The sequence below is a fragment of the Haliotis rubra genome, unplaced genomic scaffold (assembly GCF_003918875.1).
Source record: "Haliotis rubra isolate DU_JTF1 unplaced genomic scaffold, ASM391887v1 Scf284, whole genome shotgun sequence".
NCBI classification, from domain to species: domain Eukaryota; kingdom Metazoa; phylum Mollusca; class Gastropoda; order Lepetellida; family Haliotidae; genus Haliotis; species Haliotis rubra.
Window position 1 is genome coordinate 271920 of NW_025766936.1, and position 13231 is coordinate 285150.

The 13231-nt window shown below is 45.7% G+C and overlaps 1 protein-coding gene across 1 annotated transcript in view; it reads right to left on the reverse strand.

Moving 5' to 3' along the window:
• The window catches only part of LOC124281439 (endothelin-converting enzyme homolog), a 69769-nt gene that overhangs the window by 31151 nt on the left and 25387 nt on the right, over window positions 1–13231 (reverse strand). Inside the window, exons 3-5 of the mRNA XM_046717488.1 lie at window positions 13085–13202; window positions 12664–12780; window positions 6703–6857 (exon numbers count right to left, since the gene is read on the reverse strand). Coding sequence (XP_046573444.1) covers window positions 6703–6857; window positions 12664–12780; window positions 13085–13202 — 390 coding nt within the window. The remainder of the gene's footprint in view (window positions 1–6702; window positions 6858–12663; window positions 12781–13084; window positions 13203–13231) is intronic.

Here is a 13231-nt window from a genome sequence, read left to right on the forward strand (position 1 = left end):
TCAGATGACCCATCACTGTTGTATAGTGTATATAAACAGCTGGTCGATGGCCCTTCAATTTCCAATGGCTAGAACTATCACTGTGGATAATGTCTCAACTTTCTGGCAATCAATCTTCTAGATTCCATATTTGTCCGAGTCTGTTTACGTCGTTCCTGCAGAGAGCCAACCACTACCCTGGGTTGGTAACTACAGGCATGTTCCAGTCCTCTAGTTGGTCTCTATGGGCCTGTGCCAGTCCTCTAGTCCTCTAGTCGGTCACTACAGGCCGATGTCAGTCCTCTACTGCTTTAGTCGGTCACTACAGGCCGGTGCCAGTCCTCTAGCGCTTTAGTTGGTCACTACAGGCCTGTGCCAGTCCTCTAGTCCTCTAGTCCTCTAGTCGGTCACTACAGGTCTGTGTCAGTCCTCCTGTCCTCTAGCCCTCTAGTCGGTCACTACAGGTCTGTGTCAGTCCTCCTGTCCTCTAGTCCTCTAGTCGGTCACTACAGGCCGGTGCCAGTCCTCTAGTCCTCTAGTCGGTCACTACAGGCCTGTGCCAGTCCTCTAGTCCTCTAGTCCTCTAGTCGGTCACTACAGGCCGGTGCCAGTCCTCTAGCCTTCTAGTCGGTCACTACAGGTCTGTGTCAGTCCTCCTGTCCTCGACTCAAGTGAAAGTGAGACAGCCTGGTGAGGCTGGCACAATCATCACTCATGGTGCATGACCTGCATCGTTCTCTCTGAGAACCAGTGGTTGATACTGCTCGATATACTCTGTTAAACCGCACGATAGAGTTCACGGTCAGATCGTCCAAGTCAATGGAAGTGAAAAAAAAAAGACATCCATGGAAATGAATAATGTGAGTCTGTACATACGCAGGGGTCGAGAATTCCCGAGGCCGGGATGAGCGTGGTCCGCACTAAGGACGCAGCAGAGTGAGGTGTAGGCTGTATACAACAGTTCCCTGTGATTGAGTCTGACCCACCTGTGTACTTCCGCCAGCAACTGACATGCTGCCTTGACCCCAATAGATAGATGCTGGCAGATGGCCACGCTGCAGTCGACCTGCCTCTCCCAAGGGTCAGTCAAACCTTCGAAATGCTCTTCCAGTAACAAGGTCATTTGTGTGTGTCTGTGTGGGGGGTCGGGGGTGGAACAGAGATGACTATGGTTTTGTTAAGCGCCACAGCGCCTATTTGGTTTCAATCACAGTCACAAGTAAATGGCGTATCTAAGAAGTGGACAGTGCCAACTGAACAAGGTGGACATGGAACGACCAGCCGCGACACCTTTCATAACTGTGCCACTCACACCCTTCAGCCTGTTTGGGTGTTTGTTGCTAATGTAACGCTCAGCAATATTCCAGCTGTATGACGCCCGTTTGGACCAGACAATCAAGTCAGCGAGGCTGATCACTCGATTCTGGTCGATTCTTTCGACGAGCAAGTGTTGCCGAGGACCAGTTTTAACCCGGATCTTCACCGACGCCCCAGGCACAAACAACGGAAGATCAATGTATGCAACCTGTCTTCCAACGTTAAACCACCGTTCATACGAGGGTGGTACAATTACACACATAGGTACAATATCAGACCTAATCCAGGCGAACTGATGTTGTTGGAACATTGCTAAAACGGCATAAAAGCATACTCACTCAATCACATTTGCTAATGAGTTCAAGCTGCTCTATGTGATGTGGGACCTCGGTGCTGTCTATGCAGTGGTGTTGATTATGTTGAGGGTCGTCTTGGTGGTAATGTAACACACAATTAACGATCCTCTACCACCGATTATATCATATTTATTACTGGATTAACTTGACGTTAACACATAATTTTGATGTATGGATAGAGCGGGAAACTTGTTTTTGGTAACTGATCCGATCGAATGTGAAAGCACTACCAGTTTCCAATGTCGAGCTGAATCAGCCTGATGTTGTAACGTTTGCACTGAAGAATAAAATACCCTTCTATTGGTTTCCGAAGTTTCCATCGACATCCACCGTTTATAATGTAGTTCGTCAGAATAATTTGAAAACTATAGTTCAGAATCACAAACCCTCAAGTTATTATGTAATTTACTTCTTACAGGCAAACATAGTTTTCGTTCATTCGAGACGGACAAGAGTGTGCTCTGTATAACTAAGTGTCCTGAATGTATTTGTGTAAAGACATGACAGTGAAGATGTAAAGCCACTGCAGCTCCCCCTGGTGTCGTATCTACACATCACTGTCATCTAGCCGTTAAGGTAAAGACGATAATGGCGTGATAGATGGCCACCGTGGCATTTCCACCTATAATAAAAGTTGAAATCAATCGTAGGAATTATACCAGTTTATCAAATAATCGGGCATATAATTGACTATTATCTGTTTGGCTGGAGAGTCACGACAGTTGATTCGGCACGTATGTAAATCCCCTCCTCCAGACACTCTGTAATTTATCAGTGGTAATCGAAAAGAGATTTAGCCTTTCTGATTGCCATGACGGCGGTATCGTCCTATCAGGCGGTGTCCGGTCGGCCGGCAGGGCGGACAGAAGATAGGAGTGACCATACGGACCAATCGGGCTTGGCCAGGCGCCAACAGCAGCCGTTGAGTTGCTTAGATGACAAGGCATAGGCGCCGTATTAACAAATTCCAATATTACCAGGGTCCCTCTACACTGATCGCTTATACTAACTTGATTTCTTGTCAGGAACCATATATTTCTTCTATTGTTAGATGTTTCTAAGTTGTCGCAGATTTTAATTAAGATTGATTTCTGCAACTAACTGGGAGCTACTGTCTCCCGATTCCGTACAGGGCAGTTGATTGCATGAGATATATGACGTGGATGTCGACGTCCCAAGTCAGGCGAGGGGAGATTAGGACAAATTCCATGAATGGTCCTGCATATCCCCTCATGTCCGGTCCGTGACCACTGGCCGGCTAAACCAAGATGGAGCTGACGAGATGCTTTCGCACAGCACTGCATCTCATATATCTGACCAGTGGCCAGCCAGACAACATTACCAATCTGGAGTTATTGTCGGAGATTCACACCAGGGCAATACGGAAACATCAGAACAACACATAACCTTTCACTTCTTGACCAGAAGACTGACAGAGAATGACCACCATATAACATTTCACTTTTTGACCTGAAAACTGTGAGAAAAACTAAGTATGACCAGCATATACCCCTTCACTTCTTGCCAACAACATATTTACCAAGACAGGAAGAGAATGTTTGAACAACATTTTGACATTCACTTGTTGGCCACAACAGACTCACCCAGACAGAAGCACAATGGTTTAACATCTATCTGTCATTCACCTTTTAACCACGACCGACTCTCTATGTCAGGAAGGCAATATTTGGACTTCGTGTTACCATCCACTGACCACAACTGACTTACCAAGACAAGCAATGAATCAACAACAATTACACTTCTTTCACTTTCTGTCCAGTTTACGGAGACTTGGAATACAAAGTCTGAAGAACAAATATACTTTCACTTTCTGTCCAGGTTACGGAGACTTGGAATACAAAGTCTGAAGAACAAATATACTTTCACTTTCTGTCCACGTTACGAAGACTTGGAATACAAAGTCTGAAGAACAAATATACTTTCACTTTCTGTCCAGGTTACGGAGACTTGGAATACAAAGTCTGAAGAACAAATATACTTTCACTTTCTGTCCAGGTTACGAAGACTTGGAATACAAAGTCTGAAGAACAAATATACTTTCACTTTCTGTCCACGTTGAGGAGACCTGGAAGATAACTTCTGAACAACAATTAAACCTTGACAAGAGGACGGACAAATCAAAACATTTAGAACAATATGGTATTGAAACAAACCACTACAGTATATGTGTCCAGCAAATGTTGATACACTCGTGCTACGATCAAAACCTGCAGTCGACGTCACACGCCATGAGATACTCCCAGCATTCTCTCATCTCATCTAGGATGAATAGACATTGTAACTGTGTTTGTGATATTCCCAGCATCTAGTTCATCTCATCTAGGAAGCATGGACATTGTAACTGTGTTTGTGAAGAATGTATAGCCATCTTTGAAACATACCGAAATGCTATAAAGTACAATGTGAATGATGAAAGTGTATTGGTAACAGCAGTTCATAGGGGGAAAGATTATCTCCATTTGCTGGGAACGAAATTCATCCTACCAGACATTTGAAACAGCAAGACACTCAATCTTTGGCCCATATTCACAATCCTCAAATAGGTGTGTCTGTCGCTTATATTAAGCACGTGGCAAATTTCAAATATTCGGGGTAAGGAATTGCAAAGTTACGGCTTTTTGTGACAGTGATGAAAAGCATGTAAGGTGATTGAGCGCTATTCTAACGGTCTGTCAGCCAGTGCCTCCCCACATCCCCACACAGCTGCAGATGGGACAATGGTGATATTGAGAAATGGTCAAACATTTGATTAATGACACTATCATCGCCTTCAGTGTTGTCTATTCAAACATTCGCAAGCCCGATGTTCGCAATTAACAGCTATCAATGGCGAGGCAGACCTATCTGCTATATCGTGACATGGGGTCGGTGGCAAGTCTTATCTATGGACGTCAAACCGAAGGGGTCAACCGCCAACATAGAGGGTTTAACCTCAGACCTGACCACGGAAGTTATAAACTACCCACGCACTGCACCAGGGGTGATGGGATAACGCAGTGGCTATGGCAGTATATTGTTACAATACCACTGTTGTGGAAAACCAAATAAATATTATGTGTTTGGGCTTGATCGTTATTCCGGTTTCTGGGGATAATGGATAAATGAGTGGCCTTGATATGCACGTATGATGTCGGCTGGTGGGTCTCACAGTCACCGTCGTTAGACACACACACACACACACACACACACACACAGACACATAGAGACAGAGAGAGAGACAGAGAGAGAGAGAGAGAGAGAGAGAGAGAGAGAGAGAGAGAGAGAGAGTGTGTATGTGTGTGTGTGTGTGTGTGTGTGTGTGTGTGTGTAGACAGAAGGTAGATGGGGTGTACCCATGAAGTATACGTGGTGCACACTTGGTGAAGACGTGGTATAGCCGCGATATATCGGCAGACAAGGGTATGCTTATCTGCCCCCGCCTCACCTCACACCCGCGATACATAGTAATTAGGTCATTTCCTCGGCGTGAGGATCAATGTAGCATTACGGCCAGATCTCGTCTACATCCACTAACACTAACATCCATGACTGGAATTGTGTTGATCTAGTATCAGGCAATGAGAGCCTGGTGCTTACAGCATTGACGACGTAAGTAGCCCCGTAACTGATGCCGATACAGAAGATGACAGACTGGTCAAGTCATGGAGACTGTCAGACCCGACATGGCAGTTACCAGTGTAGCAGACATCGGCTTGGTGATCTGATCTTCACCTTATTTATACAGATACAGGTCCTTATGATACAAGAGTATAAGAATACAAGTGCTTCTGATAAACTGTGACAGTTTTACAAAGAGCTTACTTAACTGGCCATTTACATCACGTGACCCGTGGCACGACCTGAGTGAGCGGTTATGGTATTGATAGCAATATTGGTGTCTGGGGGGCACCCCCAGACATGGGCTTCACACATTGAATCTATGTGGGGAACCGAACCCGGGTCTTCAGGTGAGTTGAGGTGAAATCGGATTTAACGTCGTGCTTGAAAATATTTCGCTCATATGACGACGTGCATACATGCGTGTGTATGTGTATGTGCGGCTGCTTGTACTAGCCCAGACTGATGCTGGTTTTATAGTGCTAGCTCACTGAGATACCATGCCGCAGTGAAGCATGAATACCCCACTCAGACACATTATACTGACTCCGAGCCGACCAGTCCTTGTTGTACCCATTAATGCCGAGCGCCAGGCAGGGACCAACAAGTACCATATTTTAACGTCTTTTGGTATGACGCGGTCGGGGATCGAACCCGCGACCTTCCCGCTCTAACCCCTACACCACGGAGGCGGTGGGTCCCGGGTCTGCAGTGTGGCGAGCTGACGCTTGATAAGGCTACCCCGGTGTCCCACTCAGTCTTGTGAATGGAATGACATATAAATTACAGTTGTAAAATACTAAATGTATATTTTGAAAGATCTGTGGGTGGTGATTTTACAATGATTGTCTATGACTGTAAAAATCGCAGTTGAATATTATGTGACACTTGTCATAAGGACATGGATACCCCACGTAATTCTCTGACGTAATGTAGAAAGTAATGCTCGAAGCACATATCGGAGTTGTATTTTGTTAAACTGCTGCGGAATGCAATAAATCTGTTTCAGACACTGAAGTATTAATTTGTTACCAATGGAAACAAAATTCAATTTATGTATTGACATCTTGTGGGTACCAGACGCCAGGACAGCCCCTTGAATGTGATTGGTGTGTGCTCCTCACAGAGACATACAAGTCAAGGGGATATGAACCATTGTGTTCTGTCGGGGTGTATTTGTTTGTGTCTGCGCTGTAATTGACACATGTGGTTATAAATACCATTCTTTACAGACTTCTGGTTTCTCCGTCATTTTTCACAGATTCACACTAATACGGAGAACGTCGCTAATCTAGTTTTTACATCTATGACTTCAGCTTTAACATACTACCGCCATTTTCTAGAGATCCATTAGCGCTACCAGTGACCTTACTCTGTGACACTGGGTTTCCCTATTCCCAGGTTCGACCCCAACCCTGAACTATGTACTTACCGATATCTTGCTGGGCCCGTGGACTAGTACTTTAAAGAACGGCGTAGCCCCGTACAAGCGCGTGACGTTAGCTAATAGTGACGTCATATCGAAGCTGCTATCACGTGTGTTGTTTGTCAAGTGCAGACCCCCCAGGTTGTGGAAGAATTCGGTCACTGTGGAAGAAACATTCGTCATTTCAACATGTCTGTTTCCACTGGAACCAAGTTCAAAACTGCTCGAGGTACTTTATCACAGGTGATGCAAATATACGTCAGACACAATCCAATACCCACCCTACAGACACAATCAAACACCCACCCTACAGACACAATCAAACACCCACCCTACAGACACAATCAAACACCCATCCTACAGACACAATCAAACACCCACCCTACAGACACAAACACCCACCCTACAGACACAATCAAACACCCACCCTACTGAAACAATCAAACACCCACCCTACTGACACAATCAAACACCCACTCTATAAACACAATCAATCACCCACCCTACAGACACAATCAAACACCCATCCTACTGACACAATCAAACACCCACCCTACAGACACAATCAAACACCCACCCTACTGACACAATCAAACACCCACCCTACTGAAACAATCAAACACCCACCCTACTGACACAATCAAACACCCACTCTATAGACACAATCAAACACCCACCCTACAGACACAAACACCCATCCTACAGACACAATCAAACACCCACCCTACTGACACAATCCAACACCCACCCTACAGACACAATCAAACACCCACCCTACAGACACAATCAAACAGCCATCCTACTGACACAATCCAACACCCACTCTACAGACACAGTCAAACACCCACCCTACAGACAAAATCAAAAACCCACCCTACAGACACAGTCAAACACCCGACCTACTGACACAATCAAACACCCACCCTACAGACACAATCCAACACCCATCCTACAGACACAATCCAACACCCACCCTACAGACACAATCAAACACCCACCCTACAGACACAATCAAACACCCATTCTACTTACACAATCCAACACCCACCCTACTGACACAATCAAACACCTACCCTACTGACAAAATCAAAAACCCACCCTACAGACACAGTCAAACACCCACCCTACTGACACAATCAAACACCCACCCTACAGACACAATCCAACACCCACCCTACAGACACAATCAAACACCCACCCTACAGACAAAATCCAACACCCACCCTACAGACACAATCAAACACCCACCCTACAGACACAATCCAAACCCACCCTACAGACACAATCCAACACCCACCCTACAGACACAATCAAACACCCACCCTACAGACACAATCAAACACCCACCCTACAGACACAATCAAACACCCACCCTACAGACACAATCAAACACCCATCCTACAGACACAATCCAACACCCACCCTACAGACACAATCCAACACCCACCCTACAGACACACAATCAAACACCCATTCTACTTACACAATCTAACACCCACCCTACAGACACAATCAAACACCTACCCTACTGACACAATCAAACACCCACCCTACAGACACAATCAAACACCCACCCTACAGACACAATCCAACACCCACCCTACAGACACAATCAAACACCCACCCTACAGACACAATCAAACACCCACCCTACAGACACAATCAAACACCCATTCTACTTACACAATCCAACACCCACCCTACTGACACAATCAAACACCTACCCTACTGACACAATCAAACACCCACCCTACAGACACAATCAAACACCCACCCTACAGACACAATCAAACACCCATCCTACCCACCCCTACAGACACAATCAAACACCCGCCCTACTGACACAATCAAACACCCATCCTACTGACACAATCAAACACCCACCCTACTGATACAATCAAACACCCGACTACCGCACTACATACTGAAGTTAGCCGACTACCCCCATCACATACACTGCAACCAAGGCGACAGCTGTAACACACGCCCCACTTACACCTAAGTTAGTTGTATATATTGTAGCAACCTTTTGACAAAATCCTACAGAGGTCAAGGTCACAGGTCTCAACGGATTATGCCACTGCATATCCAAATTCAATTTCAATTTACAGGAAAATAAGTTTTCATTTCAAAATAAAGAAAATCAGCATTGCATTAACTAAATTATAGTTTAGAGTTGTGTCAGCTCCAGACGGCACTAGGGGGATTGTTTAGATTACTTACGCTAAACTTGGATAACACCTTGTCATTAAGTTTAATCTTTCATTACAAATTCAAATGACATGTTTTCATCCCTGAAAAGGAAGTATGGACTTCAGAGAACTTCCAACTAATCTTCCTTCGTGTCAAAAACGTCCATGAGAACGGAGGAATACCTTCTCGGTTAATTCAAAGCTCTCGGGGTTAGATGACATATTTTCATTACAAAAACAATTACCGGACTTTCCACACTGAGCGACGAGGTGATCAAAGTCAATTAATCTACGGTTTGAGCAAAAACCTCTTTTCAAATGGTTCCAACTCATATAATCTTAAGATCACTTAATTTCGATTTTTTGAATCGTTGAACTTTACAGAATGCGAAAAACGTGTGTCAAATTACAGAAGAAATTTTCAGCGGCAAAACGCTATATTGGGAAGAAAGGGCCTTTTGTAAACATGAGCTGTGATATTGATGGATGCCGCCACGCCATATAGATGAGGGCAATTGGAAGACACTTTGTTTTGCTGGTGTAAATACTTCCGAAATATCCTCATCCGATGAAAAAAACCACGCTCCTCATCCTTTAACGACGCGAAATGTGTTAAATGTAGCTATGTGTGTGTCCCTCCGTATCAGAGGTCCCATCATTAGCAGGTTTCTTTACACGTTTACTGTGGCGCTCTCCGGCATTTAACCACACCGCACACAGCTGATATATAACAGCATCAGCTTCAGGTGACTGATCTCAACACACGCTGTAACGTGGACGTCGGACACAAACTACAATGTCACTGAAGGAAGTTCTCTTCGGGAGTAAGGGTTGAGAAGTGTTGCCGACTTACACAAGTGTTAACCACCGGTTGATGACATACTCCGGTGTAGACTCGCGGTGTCCGCTGTTGTGTTATGATGTGTTGTACGTGTGTTGGATGTTGTGTGTTGGATGTTGTGTGTTCATGTTGTGTTGTGATGTGTTGTACGTGTGTTGGATGTTGTGTGTTGGATGTTGTGTGTTCATGTTGTGTTGTGATGTGTTGTACGTGTGTTGAATGTTGTGTGTTCATGTTGTGTTGTGATGTGTTGTACGTGTGTTGGATGCGTGTTCATGTTGTGTTGTGATGTGTTGTACGTGTGTTGGATGTTGTGTGTTCATGTTGTGTTGTGATGTGTTGTACGTGTGTTGGATGTTGTGTGTTCATGTTGTGTTGTGATGGGTTGTACGTGTGTTGGATGTTTTGTGTTCATGTTGTGTTGTATGTTTGTACTGTGCCGTGTTTGTTTCTGTTATATGTTTGTATTGTGCTGTATGTTGATGATTTGCCGTGTTTTTGTGTTGCCACTATGCGGCTTTACCGCTTCAGCCCCTATACGGCTTTACCGCTTTAGCCACTGTACGGCTTTACCGCTTCAGCCACTATACGGCTTTACCGCTTCAGCCACTATACGGCTTTACCGCTTCAGCCCCTGTATGGCTTTACCGCTTCAGCCACTGTATGGCTTTACCGCTTCAGCCACTATACGGCTTTACCGCTTCAGCCCCTGTATGGCTTTACCGCTTCAGCCCCTGTACGGCTGTACCGCTTTAGCCACTGTACGGCTTTACCGCTTCAGCCCCTATACGGCTTTACCGCTTCAGCCACTATACGGCTTTACCGCTTCAGCCCCTGTATGGCTTTACCGCTTCAGTCACTGTATGGCTTTACCGCTTCAGCCACTATACGGCTTTACCGCTTCAGCCACTATACGGCTTTACCGCTTCAGCCACTGTACGGCTTTACCGCTTCAGCCACTGTACGGCTTTACCGCTTCAGCCACTGTACGGCTTTACCGCTTCAGCCACTATACGGCTGTACCGCTTCAGCCACTATACGGCTTTACCGCTTCAGCCCCTGTATGGCTTTACCGCTTCAGCCACTGTACGGCTTTACCGCTTCAGCCGCTGTACGGCTTTACCGCTTCAGCCGCTATACGGCTTTACCGCTTCAGCCCCTGTATGGCTTTACCACTTCAGCCACTGTATGGCTTTACCGCTTCAGCCACTGTATGGCTTTACCGCTTCAGCCACTATACGGCTGTACCGCTTCAGCCACTATACGGCTTTACCGCTTCAGCCCCTATACGGCTTTACCGCTTCAGCCACTGTGCGGCTTTACCGCTTCAGCTACTATACGGCTTTACCGCTTCAGCCACTGTACGGCTTTAACGCTTCAGCCACTGTGCGGCTTTACCGCTTCAGCCACTGTGCGGCTTTACCGCTTCAGCCACTATACGGCTTTACCGCTTCAGCCGCTATACGGCTTTACCGCTTCAGCCACTGTGCGGCTTTACCGCTTCAGCCACTGTGCGGCTTTACCGCTTCAGCCACTGTGCGGCTTTACCGCTTCAGTCACTATACGGCTTTACCGCTTCAGCCACTGTACGGCTTTACCGCTTCAGCCACTGTATGGCTTTACCGCTTCAGCATATATTTAATACACAGTGGCGGTGCGGCGGCCTGTTGGCAAGGTTCGATTAACTACAACGGTAAACTACATGGTGCTAAGTGTTGGCGTACCGTACCCTGATGGCTGGAACATTGCTGGAAATAGCTTAACAGCCAAATCACGCACGCACGTACATGCATTAGAACTTCTTCACCTTGCAATCCTTCGTGTGCCTCTCCCCATATGACTTCACCTGGCCATTACTACATATAGAAGACGGAAACCCGTCTCACACAGTGAGGGTGTCATTCAGTGACCTTTACAGACAAGATACAGAAGTAGCGGGTAATATATACTTATTACAGCGCCATCACTGTCTGAATGATCGTCATCCACAACTGGGTTGATCCAGCCATAACATCTCCCGGTCCTATTCCATCTCGGTTGAAGGACTGGCTAACCATGCTGGTCTATGTAGCATTACGGATTCCGCTTTCATTGAATGCCAAAGCTTGATTTGGAAGTGTTAACGGCCTTTTCGAGGTGCAGTTTCCTGTTGTTAGCGGGCAAAGCTGTGAGATAAACAGCACACCGTCAAAGGTTGACAGCAAGTCGCGGTTCACAGGCACAACTTATTGATTCTACCCTTCTGCCCAACTCCACCGCCTCAGAAATTAGTGCGATGTTCTGCTCAACGTGTCCACAAGAAGACGTTTCTGTCAAAGCCGTTTAGAGAACTAAAAATATTTGACAGATTGGAGAAGTACCAGACTGAGGCATGTGGAGGATGTCGTAGAGGAGGTGGCTGCGTGGTCAGTCTGGACCAAACCGTCTCCCAAACATCAAACAAACATGCTCACAGATTAAATAGAGAACATGCGTAGCGTTTGACATGTGAGTTAGGTACCCCCTGCTTTAAGCAACGTTCCAGTAATATCACAGTGGCAGCCTACAGAGGTCGGAAGCTTTGATCACCACCCCGGTGTGTGCAGCGTCCAGGGCCGGTCTGTATAAAACAGTGTATGGGAATAAACGGAGGACTCCTCTAATTAACACCAGTACATATACACCAACATTTCCTCCAGCAATGATGAATGGCACCGGACTCCTCTTTCTGATCATCGCGTCTATGTTTATCTTTAATTATGTTTTTTTAACTTTTTCGAAACATTAAAAAAGTTGAATTTCCTGCCACAATGAATGTCTTCTGACATTTCAACCTTGACGTTCTGACATTAGAGGATTGATTTATGCTTTAAATGTAATATGTGTAGGTCTCTCAAGACGTCTACCAAACTACTTCCGCCTCAAGCGCATGTGTCTATTGACTTAAGGTCCTACTTGTGATTCGTGTGACGTCATCGACCCTTGCTGATCTGGAGATGCATGACTTGAATACGGCTCGCAGTGACTTCAGGGCCGGGCTGTCACTCTCCCCTTGCCCGCTGGATAACGTGTCTGACAACAACAACAAACAACATCCTGTTACCATGGCGTATCTCATATATCTTATAATACTAGTCAGTATCCTAGAATAATATTTTGATAATGATAAAAATTATCAGATTCTCGATTCTCGATTGTTTATATTGACCCAGTGGCAGATTGACAAGGGAAACCCCATGCTTGTTTGCAACCAATTAAAGCAGTATCCACTCTGACCTTTCGCAGTTGCAATGATATCCTTATATGCCCCGCAACGGGGGGTGGGAGTGGGGTGGGGGTGTTGCTGAGAGGAGCAAGTATGTAGACATGTGTTTACCTATGAGGTATGACTTGTATCTGTGCGGCAGTTCATCAGGGATCTCTCGTATCCGCGTCTTGTTCCACGTTAACCGCGTCCGGCTGATATAGCCACCGCACGCAAAACTGTAGAAATTCTGCAAATACAAAAATCCAAAATATGCTG